This window comes from Neopsephotus bourkii, unplaced genomic scaffold (assembly GCF_033783945.1).
Source record: "Neopsephotus bourkii isolate Nb327-2 ecotype Australia unplaced genomic scaffold, CSIRO-AGI_Nbou_v1 NB_882, whole genome shotgun sequence".
Taxonomy (NCBI): Eukaryota; Metazoa; Chordata; class Aves; order Psittaciformes; family Psittacidae; genus Neopsephotus; species Neopsephotus bourkii.
In genome coordinates, this window is record NW_026901376.1 from 3,259 (window position 1) to 27,040 (window position 23,782).

At 55.8% G+C, this 23,782-nt stretch overlaps 1 protein-coding gene across 1 annotated transcript; it reads left to right on the top strand.

Moving 5' to 3' along the window:
* The first annotated feature begins 1,696 nt into the window (after positions 1–1,696).
* Positions 1,697–23,451, top strand: RADIL (Rap associating with DIL domain). The gene is made up of 15 exons (XM_061356957.1): positions 1,697–3,076; positions 5,741–6,305; positions 11,300–11,619; positions 12,565–13,224; positions 13,372–13,409; positions 14,453–14,613; positions 15,219–15,331; positions 16,188–16,425; positions 16,935–17,107; positions 17,502–17,652; positions 17,999–18,189; positions 18,940–19,318; positions 19,550–19,689; positions 20,443–20,582; positions 21,143–23,451. The coding sequence occupies exons 1-15, from the start codon at positions 3,041–3,043 to the stop codon at positions 21,246–21,248; spliced, it is 3,411 nt and encodes a 1,136-aa protein (XP_061212941.1). The 5' UTR covers positions 1,697–3,040; the 3' UTR covers positions 21,249–23,451.
* The last annotated feature ends 331 nt before the right edge of the window (positions 23,452–23,782 follow it).

Below are 23,782 nucleotides of genomic sequence, written 5' to 3' on the forward strand. Positions count from 1 at the left end.
GTGCTTGTGCATTGCCTGAGAGCTGATGCACGTTGGTGGCTCCAAACCTGCAAAATAATAGGGGAAATAATGAAGTAAGAAAAGAAAACGTGCTCAAAGGACTCCTGTTGTTCTTGTAGAATTGAGTCCTAATCAGTATAATTTGTTTGTGGAGCTAGAAGTGCCTTTAGGACAAACTGTTAGGTCACCTTTGCAGGACTGCCTTTGTACCTGGTTTGAATGGTCCTTGGGTTGCGGGGTCCAGGGTGCTACCACAGAGCGCCTGCTGCTAATAATAACATGGTAAGGAGTTTACCTGCTCTGATCCGGCTGAAGGCAGCACCGAGGCTGGCATCGACATTACCAGCCTCCAATCCATCCCTGGATTAGATGGATAAAACTCGCCAGGCTCTGAAGCAGAGACTTGATCCAGAATGGGGGCTCTGACACTGAATGGGGTCTGGGCTCTGCCTCAGCGGCAGGGATGGGCTCTGCAGAGGGGCAGGATTTGGAGCCAGAGGAGCACACGTCAAAGGCGCCGTGTCCAGAGTGTTCTCATTTCCTTTGCTCTCTCTGTTATAATTTGTTCCACATTGCAGCGCCGGGCGGCCTCTCCCTGCGCTCGCAGCATCCAGGCTGCGGTGGTTGCCATTAGAGCAGTGGTTTCCATCCAAAAAATAAAGGGAAAAGAAAAGGGAAATCTTCCAAATAGGGCTGTGGGGAAATGGCTTTCCTGGTGGCCATTCTGGGGTGGCTGCAGCTGGAATCTCACCGCCCATCCATGCAAACCTGCGTCTGCCCCAGGGAAATTCCAGGAGGTTTAAAAAGTGGTTTAATAGCGTTGTTGCTCTTCCCAAAAGGGAGGAAGATGACCTGGTAGCCACAGGTTGCTTGGCTTGATAGCATCCCCCTGGGGAAAAGAGGGAGAAACCTGGCGCAGGCTTTAATGGATGAAAGACTTCAGCACCAGGAATAAATCCCTGCTGTCCAATGTGGCTCTATGGAAAATAAGTCTTGGCACGTAGGAATGATTTCAGTCTCCGATGCGAGAGGTGCCTTTCTGGCTGCAATACAATTTTACAAGGCATTTGAGTTATGTGAGGTGATATTCTTGTAAAAACCAGCACTTTTCAGTATTAAACCCAGTCCAGGCCACTATTTAGAGCTGACATTCTACGATGTCAAGAAAGGCGGTATGAAATAAACCCGATTCGTTTCAAAGGCAGTTATCAGAGGAGATTATCACTGCTGGGCACTGCTAGCTGGTTGCATGCCCTCCGTGTTTCAGTGCTTTTATCACGAAGCTGGAAGGAGATAGAAATGATTGCTTGGAAAATCCTGGGGCTGACCCAGAGCAGCACAATGTTAATAGCTTGGACAAATCTGGACGGTAAACTGGGCAAGAAAAGGCTTCCTAACTGGAGCCAGATGGGAAAGGGAAGTCTTTTTGCACCCAAAAATAATAACTGGAGTTGTCCATGTTTTCCTGGCCCTAACCTGGATGATAGGTTTTCAGCAGGAGCTGGGAGAGACAGCACAGGGGTGCATTCCCTCCTCCAGCAGGAGCTGCCTGTGTGTCCATCCTGATTTCCATGCTGGAGAATGGAATATTTCCCAGGATTAATGGGAAGAAATAGCAGTTACTTGCCTTGTTGATCAGGGTGCTGTCGGAACTGGATTTGGGCTGATGACAGCCAAACCCAGCATCTCCATCTCAGTGGAGATGTGGGAACTACAGGGAAGGGACCAAGGGACTGCAGAAAGCATCTTACAATGAGAGATGAGATGGCCATTGCGTTAATCCCCTCATAAATCAAATCAAAGAGGAACAAGAGTGGCTTGATTAAAGCACCTAGATACTCTCGCAGAGGAGAAAACACATGGTAGCCAAAAGCTTGTTAATTGAGCAGAGAAAAGCATGACAGGAATCAATGTCTGGCAGTTGAAGGCAGACACACTGGTAATAAGGCGTAAATATTTAACCTGTGGGAGCAATTAATCATCACAAGACACAGCGAGCAGCAGAGGTGGGATCAGCATCTCTTTGCCTTTAGCATCATGACCCGTCACATTGCAGTTTCTCCCATAGCCCCAGTGCTGGGCAAGCAAGAAGGGCTGGATCAAACTGGCACTGAGGCCCTGATGAAGTGATTTAATGAGATGGTGCATTTTCAATCACAGCAGAGCAACAGAAAAGGACTATTTCTTGTGCCCTGCTGGCTCTTTCTGAGGAGCATCCCTGAAATCGCTGCAGGCACTTCTTTCCTCTTTCCCTTTGGTTACCAGTGGGCATGTTCTTGCAGGTCTGTGCTGAGAGGGTGAGGGGATGGTGCTTGGTGGTTCTCCTCAATGTCCATCAAAATAAACTGAGATTCAAGGAAAACAGATCCCGGTGAGCATTCCAGCATGCTGTGGCTGCAGAGGGAAGGAGCTGGTCCAGGACTTGCTGTCCATCCATGGGTGAGAGGGTCCCCAACCTGGCATCCCTGGGGATGTGAAGGGGAGAGAAGGAGATAAAGGTCATGGGGTTGCCACTGGTCCCGTCTCTTTGCCTTTCCTTTCCAATAGCATTTCTCTTCCTGTAGATGTTCTCTCTTGTCCCTTTGCAATGGGAATCACCGTGGCTGGGTTTGCTCCATCTCACCCCCAGGGCTGCCACGTTCCTGCTGCGATGGAGCCTGAGCTTGGGGCTGGTCTGCACTTCCCCATCTGTGGTTGGATGAACATGTGCAAGCACATGCGTCACCAGGCGTGCATCCCCTATGGCAATGTGCCCCATTCATCCCAGATGTGAGCAGCTTGTGCTTGGGCTGTTTGATTTGAGGCAGTGGGATGCTGAGCCATAGGGGATATATACATGGTTCAGTAGTCTGCATGCAAAAGTGATGCACATCAGGAGAGGAATCATAGCATCTCTGTGCCCTCCAAAGCCACCACACTGTGAGCAGCTGATGTCTGTGGGCAGCCCAGGATCACCTCTCTTCCTCTTGCAGAGACACAATGGATGCCACCCAGGACAATGCATGACAGGGGAGAAGGCTCGTTTTAAGAAAGAGGATGAATGGAAGGAAAAAAGGCACGTGAGAAGGATGGCAAGGTAAGGGGAGGCTTTGCCTGGGCACTGGTTGGAGCTGGTGGGAAGGATCTGCTAATCCATGGTGGAAGCAGGAACCCCAGGGCCAGTAGGAAAATCCCTGTTGGTTGCAGTCAGTTGTGGTGATGGAAGGACATGTGGTGGCTATGTGGATACCGAAAGCATTTGTCATAGCTCTGCAGGGTAAATACAGACAGTGCTGGCCATGGAAAATAACTGGTTTTGGTGTGGCATGTGAAGAGGTGAAGGATCCCACTGGCTTTTGGCTCATTCCTGTGTAGTCCTTAGCAGAGGTGTCTCTGGATGCTGAAGAAAGGGACTCTTTGGAAGGTCTGAGTCATGCTTCCTAGCTGCAGGCATGTGTCCTCCAGGGAGGCTGCCTGAAGCAAGGAGAGAGCTTGCCTGAGCTGGGAGGTCCAGGAGCACACGTCCCATCAACCTGAAGATGTTAATACCCTTAACAGCCTGTGTCCGGGTACCTGGGCCCAGCTGGAGCATCCCTGCTCTCACCGCAGGACCCAGTGGTATTGCACGTACCAGGTTTCTCTTTAACCTCCTTGGAGGTGCCTGTGGCCAGCAAGCCTGAGCACATGGATGTGGGAAGAGCCCGTTCATTATCACTGCATCCATTAGAGCCCTCAGGGGGATTAAGACCATGTGTTGTCTTTGGGAGAAGGTGACCTGGGCTGATGCCTGGTAAAATCACACTAATGCTACTCCAGATGTTGAAAAATGGGATGACCAGGCTGGAAGGTTCTCCCAATCCGGGCTCCTTATTTTTTTCCCCATAAAATGCCTTCTCCCTGCACTCTGTAGAGGCTGCATTTGATCAAAAGAGCAGGAAAATAGCTGAGCTATAAATAACGTATTCACAACCAGGCAGGGACCTGCAAGCAGCGAGGATGATGTCTCGGTCTGTGATGTGGACTTGGAGGAATGATTTTATCACCAGCAGATATTAAAAGGTTCCCCTTTGTGCTGGAGGTAGTTCAGGGCAGAGGAGATTAAATCTGCAAGCTGAAAACAGTGATTTGATGACAAAGGTTTGTCTTTTGCATCCTTGATGGCAAGGTCTCCCAGGGACACCGGATGGTTTTGGTCTGGTTGATGATAATGAGGGCTGATGGTGCTATGCTAACAACCTGGGGTAGCTGTTCCTGCTCCTGACTCTGCTAGTGCCCTGACCTGCTCCCCAGGTCGGATCTGCCCTGGTGCTCCTGGGAGATGGCACAGATCAAGGATGTCAAGCAGACATCAAGGGATGTCCCCAGTGGGAGCAGCAGCACCGGAGGAGGAGCAGCAGTGTGGGGAGAGCCATAGCTCTATCCCCATCCCTAGAGGTGCATCACACAGCTCCCAGGCACGTCCTGCAGCCTCAGCTCCTGCTGGTGCCTCCGTTTCCCTCTCTGCAGCATTCAGTGGGTGCCTGGTTCTGTGATGGGAAGATGCACACCCTGCAGAAACCCTCTGTGCACAGCAGGGAGGTTGTTTCTGGGTTAGAAGGTGACCTCTTCCATTAGCAGCAGGGACACGTTCTCTTCCTGAATTAGATGATGGTTTGGAGGCTTTCCAGGCCCAACATCATTCTGCCTGACAGTGCTGGGTTTGCTCTGGTGGCAAGATGCTGCCCCAGCAAGACAGGGCTGCAGATGCATAAAGCTGGTGGTATCCCACACCTCCCTGGCATGCACTGCATCATGCATCAGGGTTGCTCCGATAGCTGGGGATGAGACATTTTGGCTGTCCTCTGGTGCAGGATGCATGTTATAAACGTGGAGGTGAGGGAAATCCCTGTCCTGTTGGGAACACTGAAGTTGCCTTTCCAGACCTTTCCCACCAGCAGTTCACGATGCAGCCGGTGGTGTTATCAGTGCTGTGCAAGTGCCCAGTCAGGGACATGCATCCGGGATGTGATTTCAGAGCTGGCCCCAGATGTTGACAGTGACATCTGGCACTGCGTACCTAAAGCCTAAAGCCAGACGAGCACTTGGGTTTCCAGCCTGTTCCTAGGGATGAGGTGCACCAGGAGCTCTTGCAGGGCCCTATCTCTACTGCCCCAAGCAGCCCTGCCCTGGTTAACGTGACAACATCAGCCTCTATCAGTGATGGCACTTCAGTGTCCTTCACAAACAAGCGACAGCCAAGAGGTTTAACAGAACCAGGCTGGTTTTGGAGGGTTGATCAAAGCCTGTTTTCACCCCGTGCCTCCCCCAGCAAGCAAAAGCATTTAGCAGCGACCTCAGAGTGACCAAATCCCCACTCCAGCTTTCTGTTTCACCTCTATATAAATGGGATTGTTCCATAAGCTTGTTAGTGGAGGTAACTGCTGGCGCCTTGGCTCCTGACCAGGATGAGCCACGCTGGGCTCTGCTCTCCTCCTGTTGCATTTTGCTTGGGTAAGAGGGACCTCAATGCGTGCAATGGAGGAGGAATTTGGGGCTGCTCCAGCTACATTTGCAGGGACAAATCCATCCTGGTGTAACTGTGAACATCAAGGACGGTGGCTGCCGGTGTTTTGGGTTGCACAAGGGAAATGCCCTTCCCTTGCTGCTGTCCCTTTCCACTTTGGAGGTGATGGCAGCTCCTCCATGGCCACCAGCTGCTGCTTCCATGCTGCCCATTTGGCCTCCAAACCGCTGACTTCCCCTTTTCCTCTCCCCTGCCCAGCCACGCTCCACAATGACCTCACGCACCATGTTTTATGGCTCCTCTTCCTCCTCCACCATGGCCCCTCCATCCAAGAACCGTCTGAAGCGCCAGAGCCGGATTTTCTCCCAAGTCTTGTACCGGACACTGAGCTACAAGGACCGGAGCTCAGCATCTTCCTCCCCAGCAGCCAATGAGGACGACCCAGCCGAGCTCTCCACTCAGCTCTCGGTCCCCGGCATCCTGAAGATCTTTGGGGGCAACATCTGTGCGGGCACCAACTACAAGAGTGTGCTGGTGACGGGCAGCTCGGGCGCACGGGAGCTGGTGAAGGAAGCGCTGGAGCGCTATGGGCTGAGCCAGCTCAGCGCCGGGCAGTACGCCCTGTGCGATGTGATCGGCAGGTTCGAGGGCCCCGACAAGCAGTGGCAGACGGAGGGGCTGAGGGTGCTCGGTGACCATGAGAAGCCGCTGCTCATCCAGGACCTGTGGAAGCCCAGGGAGGGCTTCTCGCGGCGGCTGGAGCTGCGCAAGAGGGCAGAAGTGGAGGAGATGGCAGCCAGGGATGTGGACACCACCACTGCAGGTCAGAGGGACAGGGGCCAGGGAGATGCAACCCTCCCCAAGCATCCCATACCAGCAGCTTCTGCACGCTTTGGGAATGGGAGGTGATGCAAGCGGGAGAGCAGCCACGTTTTAGCTGCAAGGCTTCTGAGTAGGGTTGATGCTCAGAGCTCTCCTGCATAGATTTGGTACCTGCAACCCCAAATACTTACCCCAGCCACTTTAGGGGTTCAAACAGGTCCCCACTTGCAGCCAGGCGGCAGCAGCAAGAACCATCAGTGTGGCCCACTCTTCCCATCACTGTGCTCCAACATCACGGTGTCCCATGCTTTGGTGCAGCTTCATGCCCGGCTCTCCTGCACCTCCATCTCCCTGTGGGCATCCCCCAGGCAAATCTGGAGGAGCAATTAAGCAAGATGAAAAGGTAATGAAGGGAGAGCAATGTAGGGCAGGAGAGCTCCTTCAGAGGTAGCTGATGAGTCTAAGGCTGGCAGGAGGAGATAAGTGCATCATTAGGAGTCAGCAGGTTAATAAGTGACCCTGGTAATGAAGTTTTCCTCTTCCCACCCTCAGATAAAAGCCCCACAAGGATGAGGGTGGAAAGGTTTAAAATCAGGTTTTTAATTGCATGATGCCCTTGATGGGTCTGAGCTGCTGATGGAAGGATCCAGATCCAGCTTGGGAGGTTTTGCTGTGATGGGCACTAAGTGGCTCCTCACACCTGTAGCAAGGAGTTGTGATTATCAGAAATAGCCTGATGATGATGATGATGCAGGTTTACCCCATGGGCTCAGCAAACAGGAGCCAAGGTTGCCCCCAGCAGCAGCAGAACAAACAGCCTGACCTATCCCATGCCAGTGGGGATGGGGCTCCTTTCCAATCTGCTCTAATGAGCACTGGAAGGAGACCAGGCACATGGAATGAAGGAAACCAGAGAGAGCAGAGGCTGCAATTTGCAATTGCAATCTTGCCTGGATGCCCCAAAATCTGAGTGTGGAGTTAGGGGTTGCTTGTGTTGTGGGGGGCTTGGGATGGGTTCACCTCCTGTCTTGGAATGGAGGAGCAGTGGGAAAACAACCCCCAGGCATTGTATTAATGCTGTACAGGGTGGTCCATGGGATGCCAATGGTGAGACAGGGCTGCCTCTATCCTCCAGTCCATGGAGGGGATGCTACAGGTTCCAGCTCATTGCATGCGTGATAGAGAGAAAGAGGCTGCTGCTGCCAGCACCTGGACCAGGGAGGGAGCTGCAGAGGTGGATGCTCTTCTCCTTCATCTCTTTCTTCAGGCAGGATCAGAGAGACCTTAAGCACTTTGGGACAGCGGTGACTCTAAAAACGGCATCTTCTGAATAGAGGCAAGGGCGAGAGTCAAGCACCATGGTTACAGCACACGGTGGGGAGGGCCACGTGGCAGCTCCCGGCCTGAGCCCAAGGTCACATCAGCTCTTGGCCTCAAATCCTCCCCCTTGGATGCAGCGCTCCTACCCATGACCCGGGTGGGCTGGCAGTGATGGGGAGGGCAAGGCTCCCACACAGGATGCAGGCTGCCTGGTGCAGGAGCAGGCAGCACCGAGCTGGCCTGGGCTCAGCAGCCTGCAGTGATTGCTGATGAAGGAGCAGCTCCTGACGGGATCGCGTGCCCTGGGTCTGGAAACGAGCCCGTTATGCTTTCAGTGGAGATATCACTTCATTTGTTTCAGCACTCCTGGGTGGGGTGGGGGAAATGCTCCATGTTTTAAACCTTTGGGCATTTTCCATAGCTGAGCAAGCTCTTCCGAGACACAGAACCTACACCCACGTTTGTTTAGGCTCTTTGCTCTGCACACTCACAGCCCCGATTTGTCTTACCCGTTAAAAGCTCACTCCTGCAGCCCTTTCTTTCTGTTTCTTACCCTATACTGGTGGCACTGCCCAAAGGGGTGCCGTGGGGCTGGGACCCACACCTTCCCACCCCATCTAGAAGCTTCTGGGAATGATGCAGCATGTCTGGGGGAAATACCTACTTCCTCCTCATCCAGCATCCCAAAAAGACATGAAACCCCTGGTGTGATGGGTACCAACTGTGAGTGCCCTCCACCACGGTCACCCGTGTCACCAGCCCCAAGCTGGCAAAGGTTCCCTTGCCAACCATCAGCTGCCTGCCCAGGGTGAGGCAAAATGCACTGGTGTGGAAAACGCAGCATCTGTGCAAACATAAAGGGACTTTGGGCTTGCAGCTCCCTAGAAAACAAACCAGGGATGCTGCAAAGGAGGATCCGTAGGGAAATACCTGCAGGGTCCTTACCCACACTGAGCATCGCTGGAGCTGTAGGACTGGAACCACTGGTGTCACACAGGCTGGTGCATCGCTTCCTGCCCTGTTGCTGAGCTGGTGGATGGGAGGAAGCCCCCACACCCATCCATAGCCTATTAACACATAGCTCAGGTGTTTTATCTGCTGGGTTACCCATTATCCTAATCATTATTAGCTGCTTCCCGCTGGGAAGGAAGATGCTCGCTCCTCATGCCACTGATTAGCAGCAGCACAGGTGGAGCAGCTCTGCAGTAAAGGAGGCAGATTCCCTCTCATACCGGTACCCTCAGCCCCACTCCCTTTGGGGAGCAATGAGGCAGTGGTTAGGGAGCATCCGGGGAGAACACCCACAAACCGGAGGTGCAGCACTTGGCATCTTTATGGCATTCCTCTTCCAGAACAGCCCCGTTTTGCAGCATGTGCTGTGCTTGCTGAGGCTTTCCCAGCGGCTGGAGGCTGAAACGCATGCACAACTCGAGCACCTTAGGAGTTAAGCCTATAAAAGATGCTCTGGCAGGTACCTTCGAGGATCTGCCTTTGATATACCTTAGCACGACTGCATCCAGGGAAGCTTCCCTGCAGGGTCTGAGTAGCAGTTCTATTAGGAAGGACCAGCCTGGTGTCAGCTCCTCCTGGGTAAATTCAAAGCATTCCTCCTTTCCTGGGGGCCCCTGGAGGTGTTTGTTGGCTGATTTATTTCCAGCCATGGACAGGGAGCATCTTCCCTAGGCTGAAAAGAGGCAGATCCCAGTCAACATCCCAGGCACCACAACCAACAGGTTTTCCCCTGGGATGCAGGATGGGTTTAGAGGCTGTAGCTTGGTGGGGTCTGGTGGGTGCTGGCCAGGGGTGCCCCGTTCTTCCTAAGGGATAGAGCACAATCTTCCCCCATTCCCATCCACATCACCATGTGGCTTCAGCAGCTCGGCACTGGAGATGCTCGTGCAGTGTTTCGGGTGGGATACCCTGCACATGCTTGGGAAGAGAAAGCAGTACGGGAGGACTGGGAAAAAGCCCTATCCCGGTTTATGGAGGAGCTTTGTTATGCTCAGGAAAAGAGCCGTGTTTATCTTTCCAGGGCAGCTCCGGGGTTAGCGGGGAGCCTGTGACGGGGGCTCTATCAGCACTGAAAAAGCAGCTTTTTCCTACACAAAACAAATACAGAAGCTTCCTTTCCCCTAGATAAGGGACCGGTGATGGCGTCTGCCTCTGGGTGGTGGGACCCCAATCCTGGCACCCCTCCTCCATCCCAATGCAATGAGCTCCAGCTCCCCAGGATCCAGCCCTTCTCCTCCTCCACTTCCATAGCCAGGCATTGCCCAACTGTCCTTCATCCCGTTGGTCCATTTCCATGCTGTGGGTTGGAAGGGGGACCCAAGGCCTCCTGCAGACACATTTGGGGTGGCATTTAGCATCCCCAGTGGCACATTTGGGGCTTGTTGCACTCCCTGGATTTCACATCAGCGGGACCCAGGCATCCCAGTGCCGTGCTGCTGGCTGGGATGGGGACATGAGCTGGGACGATTGCCTTTTAAAGAAGGACACAGGGCACTGGACCGCTCGGGTGGCTGGGCTGTGCCTTGCCTTAATCCCAAGGCATGTAAACAGCAGGGGCTATTTTCTCCCTCTCCCACTGCCCTCCCCATCCCCATCTCTTTCATTTTCCCAGCAATGGAGCACTTGCTTTAAAACAAACAAACACAGAAATGTATTCCAGAACCAGCACCCCATTCCTCACCAAATAAGGCCGATGGCATTTTCGGGTCTGATCTTGTGAGTGTCCCTTTAAGCAGCCCTGGGCATCAGGCTCTCTGCTCTGCCGTCCCCAAATCCCGCTGCTTGTCCCCAAATCTCACTGGCCGAAGCCTGCTTGCTGGTCGGCTGAGCCGTAAATGGGGCTCTGGCTCCGTGCTGCACTGATGCTGCTGCAGTGCTGCTTCCACAAGCAAATCCTTTAGGCTTTTCCCCCCTCTCTTCGTCCTCCCTGAATGCCAGCGACCTGCTCCCAGGAGGCTGCCCACCCCAGGTACGAGCATCACCCATCAGACCCCCAACTTGTCCTACGGAGCTTGAGCCATGCTTGCAGCATGGAGGGGCCTGTGGGGACCCCCTTAGGGATGGGGATGCCACTCGAGGGGCTGCTTTTGCAGCTCGGCCGGACCTATTCATTCGCTCCAGCTCCCATTATTCCTCTTGCGGACAGCTCTTCCCGAATGGATGTTTGGGAGAAGTTAATTACAGCTTCTCCTGCAGCAGGCAGCGGGCAGGCTCCACTGCAGCTCCAGCTCCCATGCCTGATGATGCTCGGGGTGGGGGCCGGGGGCGGCCTCCCTATAGCTCCTAAAGAGCAGTATCCAGGCTCTTATTGAGCTGAATTTCCCCTCTCCCCCCAGCCCTGGCAGTGTGGGGGATGCTGAGGATGCTGAGCCCAGCCTGGCTGCCCCGGTCAGTGGGTTTGGGGGCCAAGGAGTGCTGGGACACCCCCTTTATGGTGGTAGCATTGGGGTGAAACTCTCTGCGTTGGTGTCCTGCTGCCACCCTTCAGGAGAACAGGGAAACCAGGGGACACCAACCCGGGGCTGGGGTGGGGGGGGGATGCTTTGAGCTGCTCTGACCTGCAGCATCCCCCCTGCCATAGGGTGCTGCGGTACCCTGGGGGGGGGGCCGGACGGACGGCGGGGGCTGATGCTGCTCTTTCCCCCTCCATCCCCATCCCCGCAGGCATCAACGCCCAGGCGCGGAAGCTGCAGCGGCACCGGGCGCGGGGGGCCCGGCGGGCACCGGCGGGGGCTGAGCGGCGCGGGCCCCCCCCGGCCCTGCGGCGCAGCCTCAGCGAGACCAGCCTGGGCATCCCGGCCCGCAGGGTCGGTACCGGTGCCGGGGCCGGGGAGCGGGTCCAGCGGCACTGCTCCACCCTGCCCGGGAGCCCGGCGGCGGCGCGGAGCGGCGGCGGCAGCGGCAGCAGCAGCAGCAGCAGCATGCGGTACTCCCTCTACCAGTCCCCGCACCTCCTGCTCCTGCAGGGCTACAGCCAGCAGCATGTAAGCACCGCGCCGCATCCCTGCGCACCCCCCGGCACCCCCCTCCGCTTTCGTCCCATCACCCCTTAAAGCCCCGGGGAACGGGGGGGGTGCTGCTTGCATGGCCGGAGCTGCTGGGGTGGTGGCGTGGAAGAGCATCCTTTAGAGCGGTGCTAGCCTGGGACTTGCAGCGTTGTCACCAAGTCTGTCCTCCAGCTCGTCCTCAAGCACTGGGGGTGCAGAACGAGGACCCCCCGGTAGCGTCGCAGAGGGATGCGGGAGTAGCATCCCTGACCTGGCACAAGGAAGGTCCGGTTTTGCTGGTGGTGGCTGAGCTGCCCCATCCCCTGTCTGGTTGCTTCGTTAGTGGCAAACGTAATGAGGCAGCGAGGAGACAGAGCGTCTGGGAGCCCCTGGTCCCAAGTGCTGGAGGCACTTGGAGAACTGGAAAGGCCTGGGATGCCTCTTGTAGTTAATGGCTACTTTGTCCCCTTTGGGAATCAGGCTGTGCCAAGGTTTCTGCAGGGTGACATTGGTACTGCAGCCATCCCGTTAGTACAGCTGGGGAAACTGAGGCACGGGGGGTGGGTTATGAGAGCTGCTTTGGAGCAGGCTGGAGAATAAGGCAGGGCAGAGAGCCGCTGTCCCATTGTCCTCCCGGGCTGGGGGTGCAGGCATTGCTGCAGGAGAAGATGGGAGGGACAAGCAGCTGGGAGAAGGAGGTGAGAGAGATGGAGGGAGAACTCCTTCTGCCCAATGCAGCCCCATTCACTGCATGCCCAAAGTTATTAGCATGCCCAAAGCTGGGATCGCTGCTGTCCTGCTCAGCAAAGTAGAGAGAAATGTGTTTCTGCCATGCAGAGGTGCAGGGGACAGGGGGATGCTGCAGCACCCACTGCACGGCAGAGAGGAGGGTCCCTTGTTCCCCTCCATCCCTGGTTCATGCCGTGTCTCCCCGCTTGGCAGGACAGCCTGGTTTACCTGCTGAACCGCGAGCAGCACACGGTGGGCCAGAGGACGCAGGCGAGCAAGCCCAGCATCAGCCTGTCAGCCCCCGACATCCTGCCCCTGCACTGCACCATCAGGAAGCTCCGACCTTCCCGGCATTGCTCAGAGGAGAAGCTGGTGCTGGAGCCCATCGCCGGTGCCGGCATCTCCATCAACTTCACCGAGGTGGCCCGGACGGTCGTGCTGCAGCACGGGGACCTCCTCTCCCTCGGTCTCTACTACCTGCTCCTCTATAAGGACCCCATGAAGGCGCAGCCGCTGCCGGCGCAGACCCTGCTGAGGCTGCGAGCCCTGCACCCCGCAGCCCCCGAGGGTCGCCCTGTCTGCAGGGCATGCGGCAGCCTGCTCAGGGACCCCACCACCAAAAAGAGGGGTCCCTCGCCTGCCGCCGGCCCCAGGGCACCCCGCAGGAAGCTGCTGCTGGAGTTCGAGCCGGCGGCTGAGGATGTGCTGCTGCGGCGCATCATGACCCTGATCGAGCCCGGTGGGGACGACCACAAGCTGACACCCGCCTTCCTGCTCTGCCTCTGCATCCAGCACTCGGCCACCAGCTTCGAGCCGGGAGACTTCGGGCAGCTGCTGCTCAAAGTGGCCAAAATGATCCAGAGGACGGTGTGGGTCAGTCAGCGGTGGGATGGGGGTGCTGGGGGGGGTGGCGGTGCTGCTGATACCCCCCCAAGGAGGCAGCGAGTGCTGGTTGGGTGATGCTGGTGCCCCCCCATCCCACTGGGTTTCACTTTGCTTTCCCCTTCTCTCCCTGCCCAGGAGCGGACGCGGGAGCTGGCCGAAAAGCAGTCCCAGCAGTAAGTGCAGCCTCCTGCTTTGCCTTGTTTTGGCCCTGAATGAGGAGAATTCAACCCATTTCTTCCTCCATGAGCGAGGGGAGCCTGTGGCTGCCTAAAGCCACCTTCAAAGTGCCTGACGGCACTGATGCACACTGAGTTTTCCTGTTTGATCCCATGCATTCAGCTCCTGGTTCTTTTGCCACGTTGCCTACAAAGCTCCTGCTTGGAAATGTGTAGGGCTGGAAAAGCAGGCAAGCTTGCTGCAGGAATAGGACCTGCAGCAGCTCTGGGGTCTTCTCTGATCCAAGACCTGGCCAAGGCTTTGCACACGTGGCTTCAGGATTCCTAAGGGATACAGCAGGGATGGCCTCGGTCCAGGGTCTCACACCCTTAATGCAGAAGACCTCTCTGGAATATAGACGGGGCTGGTGTTGCAGTGTGCATCCAGGGATGGTGGCACAGGGATGGGGAGTGCCACTGTGGGGCCATCACAGCAGTGTGTGTGTGTGGGGGGGCTCCTTCCCAGCCACTTCCAAGATCCAGGCTCCAAAGCAGCATCTGGAGAAACTGCTTGCTGCAAGCCCTCCTCTAGGACGAGCTCCCATGGATGCTTCCCAGGCCTGTTCCTATAGCAGGGAGAAGCAGTTGAGCACTTCCCAGACACTTTTTATTTGCTTAGCTTTATTTCTGAGCAGCCCCATGCGGGCGGGCTGGGTTCAACCACCCAGAGCTGGCAGGAACAGCACATACTGCTTGGGGAGAGCCAGGAGCACTTACTGCAGCTCAGCCCTATTACGGGCAGTCTCACCCAAAAGTGGCACCCCACAAAGAGCAAGCAGCCCTCGGCTACCTTGCTCCCTGCATGGTCCCCTTTGCCATCCCATGGAGCAGGAACCACCAGATCACTGCTTGTAAAGGGTCTTCCTTAGGGGGATGCTGGGCTTGGGGGTGAGGGGATGCAGCAGCTCTTTGGCATTGCCCCAGGCTGGCTGTTTTCTCCCCAGAAGCTTGAGTGGGGATGCTGAGGAGCAGCAGCCATAATGCTCACTGTGTCTCCCCAGCCAGGACCCTGCCACCCTGTCCCACTTCTCCGTCACGGACCTTCTCCCAGACCTGCAGCACATCCTCTTCTGGATGGCCAACGCTATTGAGATCCTTTACTTCATCCAGCAGAAATCGCCCACCTACATCCAGAGCATGGAGGAGGAGCTGGACATCAGAGGTAAGGCTGGACACAGCACTCTGCTTGCTTCTCCAACCCGAGTGCCTTTGCTCTGCTAATCCCCAGTGCCACCGAGATGCTCCTTTAACCCCCTGTAATCCTCATCAGCAGGGGCATCTCTGCAGTGCAAACTGGGGTAATCCATGCAGGAGGAGCAGCCTTACATTGTGCAGTGGTGCTGCTCAGCTTCAGGGCCAGGTTGTGTTGTATTCACAGCCAAGCCTCCCCTTCCCACCGTGGCAGCTTGTGGTTAATGCTCTGGGGGCAGCTTTTTGCCCACTGGTGGCTGGGTTTGCAGGCGGAACTGCTCACTGGTGAGCCTGTGTTAGTGCCAGCCCAAAGGACAGAAAATAGGAGTTAAATGAGGCTCAGAAACCTTCTGGTCTATGCAGCAAGTCAAAACCTATAAGGCAGCGGGCTGTTGGAAGGAGGGGTACATCCATGGGCTGAGACTGCTGTGCTGCCAGTGGCTCTTTGAGGGATGCCACAGTGGTGATGCCAGCCTGGAAGCACCGATAACATCACCCTAGGAGTTTGGGAGCAGTGACTTCGGTCCATTTCACTGCTGCTGGTTTGCTCCCCATCCTCCTCTCTGTGTCCCATAGGCTCCAAGGAGTCTCTTTTCTCCTCGACCATCACAGCCAGTGAGGAGGCGATGACGGTGCTGGAGGAGGTGATCATGTACACCTTCCAGCAGTGTGTCTACTACATCTCCAAGGTATGTGCTCGGAAGGGAGGGGAGCAGCATCCCATGGGGCTGGCACAAGCATCCCCAGCAGCTCTTGAGCTGTGCAGAAGGTTTCTTTAAGCTTTTACACCCTGGCACTTGCACCACATTGAGGTGTTTTCCTTTGGGCTGAAATGTCCCCATTTCTGGTCACAGCCCAGGAGAAGGATTGAATTACTGCAGCGTGTTTCCTTGCCTGCAGTGCAGCGGCTCAGGGGAGGCGTTTGGGGAGAGCTGCTTGGCTCTGGCCAGCGTGGCATAATGGTGTGATTCAGGGTGTGATGGAAAGGGGCCCCTGGACCGTTGCCGTTGGACCGCGAGAGCCAGGCAGCATCGGGAGGAGGGAACAGAGCGGGCAGTGTGAGGCAGAAGAAAGGCTGCTGTGTGCTGGTGTCAGCATGCAGGGATGCAGGCACTGCTTACCTTCCCCTTAGCAGGAGTGGATGCTAGGTGTTGCTCTCCCGTTTAATCCATAGGGAAAGGTCATCACCATCAGGTCTGGTTTTTCTTTCACCCTTGTTCCCAGCCCTGGTTCAGCTCAGTTTTCAGATCCCTTTAACTGAGGTCCCACGCTGTCACCTCCAACTGCTTAAAGTAACCAAAAACGTTCATTTTTATATTTATTTAATATTTATATATAATTCAAATACATCCTTTACATCAAATACATCAAATACAACACTGGAGCGCATCGAGGCAGGGGTGAGCCACAGCAACCCCTAACCAGAGCAGCACTTTGCTTGGCTTGTGGAGGTGAGGGGCATGGGAAGGGTTTGGGGCTTATGGAAAGGAAAAGAAGGGAAAAAGCATCAGGATCACGGTGGTGTGAATTGACCTCTCTCTGCAGTGTCTGTACGTGTCTCTCCCTGCGCTGCTGGAGTGCAACCCCTTCCAGAATGAGTGCAGGGAGAGCTGGCGTGCGAACCCATCGCTGCCCGAGGAGCTCCGCAGGGTCGTACTCATCTACCAGGCAGCTCTGGACCTGCTGCGCCAGTACGAAGTGCACCCCGAGATCACCTCCCAGATGTTCGCCTACCTCTTCTTCTTCTCCAACACCCTGCTCTTCAACCAGCTCCTGGATAAGGGTCAGTCCTCCTGCAACACCCAGCCCGCATCGGGTAACCTGTAGGGCATCGACCCCTTGGGAGATCCTCCAGTCCATCCCAGTGCCACCTTGAGGGGTACAGGAGGGAGGGGGCTTCAAGCAGCTTGAAGGGGCTGGGGATGAGCAGGTCAAGCACAGACCTAGTTGCCATCCCCATCCCCATCCCCAGGAGGGGTTTAATCCCACAAGTGCCCCATCCTCCTCTCCTGCAAGAGTAGTGCCCTTTTGAGCCTGAGCAAAGGATGCTGAGAGCAGCTCAGTAATAAACTACTGCAGCCTGCTTTCTAACTGAGGTGCTCATTAGCCTTCATTAACGCTGCTATTAGCGCCAGGTGCCATCCAGCCACCACCAGTACTTACAGCTATAGGATGCTGGGGGCATTAACCTGCATCTATTTTGCTTCCCTGGGGCATCCCTCCTCCTGGGTTCCAGCTGAAGGCAAGGTGACCTGTTCCCTGACAGTGCTGATGGATGTTCTGCCTCCTCAGGCTCCTCTCTTGGCTGCTTCCACTGGTCACAGGGGGTGAAGCTTCGTGCCAGCGTGCGGCTGCTCCTGGACTGGTTGCGTGGCGCTGGCTTCGAGCAGCTCGCCCAGCAGTTCTTTGCCAAACTCGCCAACGTGGCCAACCTGCTGGCCATGCCCGGCTCCCAGCTGGTGCAGGTGAGGGGTGCCTGGCATCGGGATGGGCACAGGCAGGGGAAATGCTGCTTAGTGTTTGGGGGTCCCTACCATGATATGTGCCTTCCTCCGCAGCCTGTCACCCGCTCCCCGTGTTGGTTGGGTGGGCAATGTCAAGGAGGGGTGGATGCTCAGGTTCACTCCATCTTTAAGTGTTAAAGCCACGTTGGACGGGGCTTGGAGCAACCTGGTCTAGTGGAAGGTGTTGGAATTGGGGTGGAGCTGGATGAGCTTAGGTCCTTTCCAGCTTAAACCAGTCTGGGATTCTATGACTCTATCTTGCCTGTTCTCTCCTTCCCATTCCCCTCACAAGCCACAGCTTCTCACTGGAAGCAGCTCCTCACCTCTTCACCCCCTGCTCTGTCTCCTTGCTCAGATGACCTGGGCATCCCTGCGGGCCGAGTTCCCAGCGCTGAGCCCTGCGCAGCTCCACCGGGTGCTGAGCCAGTGCGAGGAGGTGATGGATGTGGGCTGCATCGCAGCGTGGCAGCCCAGCGAGGAGGAGAGCCCGGCCACCTTCCAGCCCGGTGAGGCCCCGGCTTCGTGCTCAGTGCTGCTCTGGTCCCCGTGTTCTGGTCACATACAGGCTCCCTCTGAGGTTTTCATGTAGAAGCCAAGCAGACAATCCCCTTCTCCTCCCTGGGACTCCTGTAGTAACTGCAGTGATTGGGAATAACCATGGCCTTGTGATTCAGATAGTGCAAAGGATGCAAAGTGCACTCAGAAGGGCTTGGGGCTCCTTCTGTGTGCCCAAATGGGGAATGCTGTTGCCTCGCACCTCACCATGTCCCCAGTCCCATCTGGAAGACCACACATGCCCAAGAGACAGGAGCAGGGTACAGCCAGGCCAGTGTTAACCTCTCTGCCTTTCAGATGAGATGCTGGAGTCCTTTGACAACCACCCTCCCATCATCCTGCCTAGTGGGGGCTTCAAAGTGGACCTGGAGATGGAGACGCTGGATGACAACATCTACAGGCACCTCCTTTACATCCGCCACTTCCTCTGGAGCCTGCAGAGCAAGAGTCCCAGCACCAGCGAGGGGCCAGGCTCAGCACCCCCAAAGGTAGCCTGTACCCCATGGAGGGGCTGCTCCTCTCCTGGGTAGGCAGAAGGGTTTTGGATCCCTCTGAGCCCAGTGCAAGGGCTTGCTGTAGAGCTCATATAGAGCTGCTGGAAGGATTAGTGCTGTTAATCCCCCAGCCTGGGGGGAGTGGGAAGGTGAGCAGGAAGGACAGGCTGGTCCCAGCAATCTCGTTAGTGGGGAGGAGGGAAGAAGGGGGCTATCTGCAAGCAGCACTCCTCTTCTCCCTATGTGTTCCTGCTCCTCCCTGCCCTGTTTGTCCCCGTAGAGCCAGGCAAGCACAAAAGCACTGATTAGCTAATTCCTATAAAGCACAGGGAGAGTGAGACGTGCTGCAGGTGCTAAGCTCAATTGCCATTCATCCCCAGCTCCCTGTGGAGGACATTCCTCTAGAAGATGCTCTTTTCTCCCCGTTGACTGCAGCACCCACACGCACCACTACCTCCTTCTGCCACCCTTGGACCACATCACTGTGCTCCCCCAGTGTCGCCCCCACAGTGAGATCCCCCAGGACAGACATGATCAGGAATCCCCTTCTGTCTGGCTGTGAGCATCCCCAGCACAGCCCCGGCCACAAACCTGGGGTGCAGGTAGCCCTAGCAGCATCCAGATTTCCAAGGCTTTGGCTGGAACCAGCAGCCTTCCTGCCTGCAGAGCACACAGGGTGGTGGGGTGCAGGTAGAGTGTGACAAGCACATGCAGGGGGTCCCATAGAGCATTTCTCTCCTGAAGGAAGAGGCGTGCACGACAGCAGATGTCCTGGAGGTGAGCAGGAGCCCTGCTGCTGCCTTGGGGAGCACCGTCACCCAGGAGGACCATTGCACCGAGCCAGAGGGGAGCCCCTTGCTCTGCCTGGCCCCCAATGGCTGCCCCTGTGAGCACCCCAACAGTGAGCCCCAGCTCCAGGAGAGGCTCCAGCAGCTGCAGCTGGGCAGGGGCCTGCCCCCCAAGGCTGGACCAGCACCCACAGACCCCTCCTGCCTCCTGACGCCCCCCACCACCCCATTGAACTTTGACTCCATCAGCCCAGAGTCCCCGCAGGGCACCGGCAAGGGGCTGCAGGACCCCCGGAGGAACGGGATGAATGGCACCAAAGGCAGCACTCCTGAAGGTAATGACAGCTGGCACTGCCCTGGTTTGGGGTGCAGGATCGGGGTGTGAGGGTGTTTGATGCTGTTCTCCTTCCCTGGTTCCTGTGGGGACTTGTCCATGTTCGGACAAGGAGAGCAAATGAAGCATCACAGCCCTGGGGGTACCCGAGCTTGGCTTTGATGGGGTTTTGGGGAGCTGTGAGGCTGGTTTGGGTGATGCCATAGTGGTAACCCAGTCTCTCTGCTGGCAGGATGCTCACCGACCCCCTATGACTACCCCACACCAGAGTCTTCCAGCCGCAGCTCTGCCACCGATGATTTCTGCTACGTCTTCGTGGTGGAGCTGGAGAGAGGACCCATCGGGCTGGGGATGGGGCTGATTGACGGCTTGGTGAGTGCTCACCCATCACAGCACAGGGCTGATGCCCCTCCAAAGAGCTGGCATGGGACATGTGAAACCATCCAGAAGCTATTGGCTTCCTATGGCAGCTAGAGTGCTTCTCCTATGGAAAACGAGGCGTAGACGGCTCTCGCAGGAGGAGCAGATCTCTGCTCCCAGGTTGCTGAGCCATGCACGCAAAGTCCATCACATCTGTCCCACAGCTGGAGGGAGCAGACAGGCTCAGCTCTGGTGGAAGGAAAATGACTCAGCCGAGGTCTTTCCCCCACCCTTCAGCGGGTGGCAGGGGAAGCTCGCAGGGTGCCAGAACTGCTCCAAGAACAGCCCTCATTGCTCAAGGGGACGTTGCAATCTGGCTGAGTGCGGTGGATCGTTTTACTAAGTGGCCTTTCATGGCAGTGCATTAGTCAGTAGGAAACAGGGCATCACGGAGCTGCTGGGACAAAGAGTGAAGAGCTCCCATCCCAAGATGGCTGCAGGTTAACGATGCTTTACTCTTAATTAAACTGAACAAGAAAACTTGCCCCCACCTCTCCTTTATAAATTGATATAAAACTCAAGGCTTGCATTTCCTTCCTGTTACTGTGACACCGTCCCCAGCACCCATCCATCAAGTTCCCCAGTGCATCGGGCACTCACTTGGCTGTGTGCCGCAGGGGACGGTCACCCTTCCTTTTGGGACCACAAACCTTTCATGTCCCCTATGCCCCAATTGGTCACTCACCACCTTTTCCCTGCCAACAGCACACTCCTCTCTGCTCCCCTGGGATCTACATCCGCACGCTGATTGAAGACAGCCCTGCGGCTGCTGATGGCAGGCTCTCCATTGGGGACCGCATCCTGGCTGTCAATGGCACCAGTCTCATCGGGGCAGACTACCAAAGGTGAGTTGCACCCTTGCAGGAAGGTCTGGGCTGGTATCAGCACTGTGGGAGTTACTGCTCAAGGTTTTGCAGTTAAGAGCTGCACAGGGGTCTCCAAGTCCCTGGTAGTCAATAATGCAGAGGATGCTGCAGTAAAAGCAAGCTGCAGAGAGAGGAGAGACCTACACAGGACACTGGAAATAGGGAAAGGCAGCTTTTTGAGGGGTTTGGAAGAGGGATCAGCGAGCAACAACTGCTCCAAAGGTGTCTTAGCAATGCATTGTTGCTCTAACCCCAGCCCACCCCACTGTTCCTTCCAAAGGTGGTGGGATGGGACAGCAGAGCCTATGGGACAGAGCAGCTCAGGGCTTGTTTGTCCTTACCCTAGCAGCACTGGCATGGAGGCCAGGCTCTCTGTGAAGAGAAACCGACCCTGCTTGTGACTCTGAGCAGGCACAGAGCAGAGGGTACAGGTGTTTTGCAAATGGGGGTGTGTTTCGTACATGTCCCTGACCTGGCAGGCTCCTGGCAGGCTGTGGGGAGCCAGAACTCACCCCTCTCCCCGTTGCTGCTCTCTGCAGTGCCGTGGACCTCATCCGCTCCGGAGGGAAGAAGCTGCGGTTCCTGGTTGCCAAGTCAGACATGGAAATAGCCAAAAAAATCAGTTCCAGTTCATCCTCCTCCTAGTCCCAGTGGCACGAGGGTCCTTCTGCAGCAGCTCGTGGGTGCAGCTCTGGTTCAGGCTGACCCTGGGGAGCCTGGAGTGCAAAAGGGAGGACCAGGACTCCACAACCACCCTTGATTTCCTTATCGACACCTTGGCCCTGCACTGCAGCGGATGAAAGGACATGCAAGGGAGGTGCACGCTTCTCCCACTGCACTTACTGGGAGCATCATTCCTGATCCCTTGCCCGGCTTCACCTTGTACCATGTATCATCCTTCTCAGGAGCTTGCTTGGTCCTTTGTCCCCTCTGGCAGGGGGCAGGAAGGGGATGCTCCCCTCACAGCTCCTCCATTCCTCTAGGCTGGCAGCCCTGCGTGATTTCTCCATGCTGGCAGGTGGAAGGCTTGAAACCCCTTTGGGATTTAAAGGTTGGCATGTGGGGCAGGCCTGGGTTTTGCCTGTGGCAGTGACCACCGGAGGTGCTGGCACATCAGGCTGGAAAAGGGTGCCCAGCTTTGGGAGTGGTAAAGGCAGCACAAGCACCCAGAAGCAGGATTCGAGGTGGGATGAACTGCTAGAAGATCAAGTTCCCTGGTACCATACTGTAAGTCAGGTGCCTTTCTGCTGCTTGGCTATAATCACACTGCCCCCAAGCCTACGTTGGGATGGGAAGCAGCTACAGCAAAGGGCTGACACCACCAGCAGTTCCCTGTGAGCCCTGGGGAGAGCCCCTGAAGAAGATGCTCTTGCCCTTGCTCATGCAGCAGATGTACTGCCTGGCTCTGGCAGAAGGAGCCTAGGACTAACCCAGCAGAGACTTTGCCCACACAGAAGCTGTTGCCCTGTCCAAGGCCACCAGGAACCTGAGCCCAGCAGCATCCTGACACTAGTCCAGGCGGACAAATGACATCTTGACATCATGTCCCGGTGTCCCTCCAGCTTTGTGAGGCCATTGTAAGGCCACCCTGTTTCCTGCCCAGCTCAGAGCATCTCAGAAGTGTGTGCTGCTGATGGGTGCTGATGGGCAGCAGGAGCTTCCCTTTGGAAGGTCAGTCTTGAACATCCCAAAGGAGCTGTGGTAGCTGCTCCAACAGTGGTGTCAGCAGAGCTCCACCGTGCGGCTGCCTCCTGCCTGCCAAGCCCTCTCTGTGCTTTTAACAGCATTCACAGGATAAACCTGACCTCATTTCCACATATAGACTGATACCGAGACCTAGTTTAGCCAAACCCTATTAGAACAGCCTTCCACAAAGCCCTGCATCACACCCTGCACTTAAACCAGCACGGTCCAGCTCTGGAAGCAAATCGGATAGTCACACGGCATCTCACAACAGTGCTCTGAGGACTGTGATGCTAAAAAAGGGATGTTCAACAGGGTTGGCCTTAATTAAACCTCACTGCTGTAGTTTTGGTTTCTGGGCTTAGTCTTGCACTTTGCAGGAAGGATGTCAAAATAATCTACATAGGGGAAAAAACTCCAATACTGGATTTCTACACAGCCTGGCCTGCCTTTTCCAGGGCAAGATGGACAAAGCACTTTCACTGAGACACTAGTGCCTTGCTTTGCTGCTAGGCCATGTGCATGCCAACCAGCCTGGGGTGCTGCCCCAGGAGGGACTGGGAACAATGCATCTCTGCTGCCACTGACTCAGCTGTACCAAGCAGGCAAGCAAAGGCTCAGGGCCTCACAGTGCTCATGGTGATTCACTCCAGTGTTATCATGCAAGTGTCAGCCTCTCATCCTCCAAGGAGCTCAGCAGGTTTGTAGGGCAGGAAATAGGCTGCCAAGGCCCTTGGGCAAGCTGCATGCACTCCTCACTCCCCTCTGCCCCAGAGCCAGGGCTTTGGGGGAGGCTCAGTTTGCACTAGACAGTACTAGGGATGCACCCTGGCAAGTTCCAGTGGTACCAGTGCAACCCAAGCCTGACTCCAGGCATCCCTGGAGGGGGGAATCAGCCCCAGAGCTGTGTGTTGCTCACAGTGCAGTCAGGCATTGAAACAGACTGTAAATAAACCCTGCTATTTACTAGCGTGCATGAGGGCTTGCTTCTCCTGGGAGGAGCAATGGGATGTATTTACTTCCCCTATTTGTTAATACTGTACAGCTCGAATGTGTATAAACTTCTGATGCAGACACAGAACACAGCATGGCGCCTGTTTGACACAGGGCTGATGTATGCTAAGAAATGCTCTTGGTGTCAACAATAAACTGGATCAATAAATCTAAGCTCTGGTCTCATAGCTGGCTCTTGGATCTCAACATGTTCACTCTGAAGGTAAGGCAGAAGAGCAGCGAGAGCTTACAACAGACTTAAAAGGAGTCACTCCTACTCTCTTCACCTTGCACAGGCCTTTGCTTGGCTGCAAGCAGAGAGGCAGTAAAGGAAGCACATGCATAGCCAGGGTGTAATGAGGGCAAAAGGGAGGGAGAAACAAGTCAGAGGAGGGGAGTGAAGATAAAGTATGTCTCCACAGGGGCATGGTGTGCTGGCAGGGCATTAATGCATGCATTTGCTCTCCTGTCACATTCACACAAATCCACTGGGATTTTCAATC

Excerpts from the sequence above, each read along its gene's own strand:
- RADIL (XM_061356957.1), top strand. The coding sequence starts at position 3,041 with ATGGAAGGAAAAAAGGCACGTGAGAAGGATGGCAAG. Across the intron at positions 11,620-12,564 it reads AGGGCTACAGCCAGCAGCAT|GACAGCCTGGTTTACCTGCT; the intron begins GTAAGCACCGCG and ends CCCGCTTGGCAG. Across the intron at positions 14,614-15,218 it reads GGAGGAGCTGGACATCAGAG|GCTCCAAGGAGTCTCTTTTC; the intron begins GTAAGGCTGGAC and ends TGTGTCCCATAG.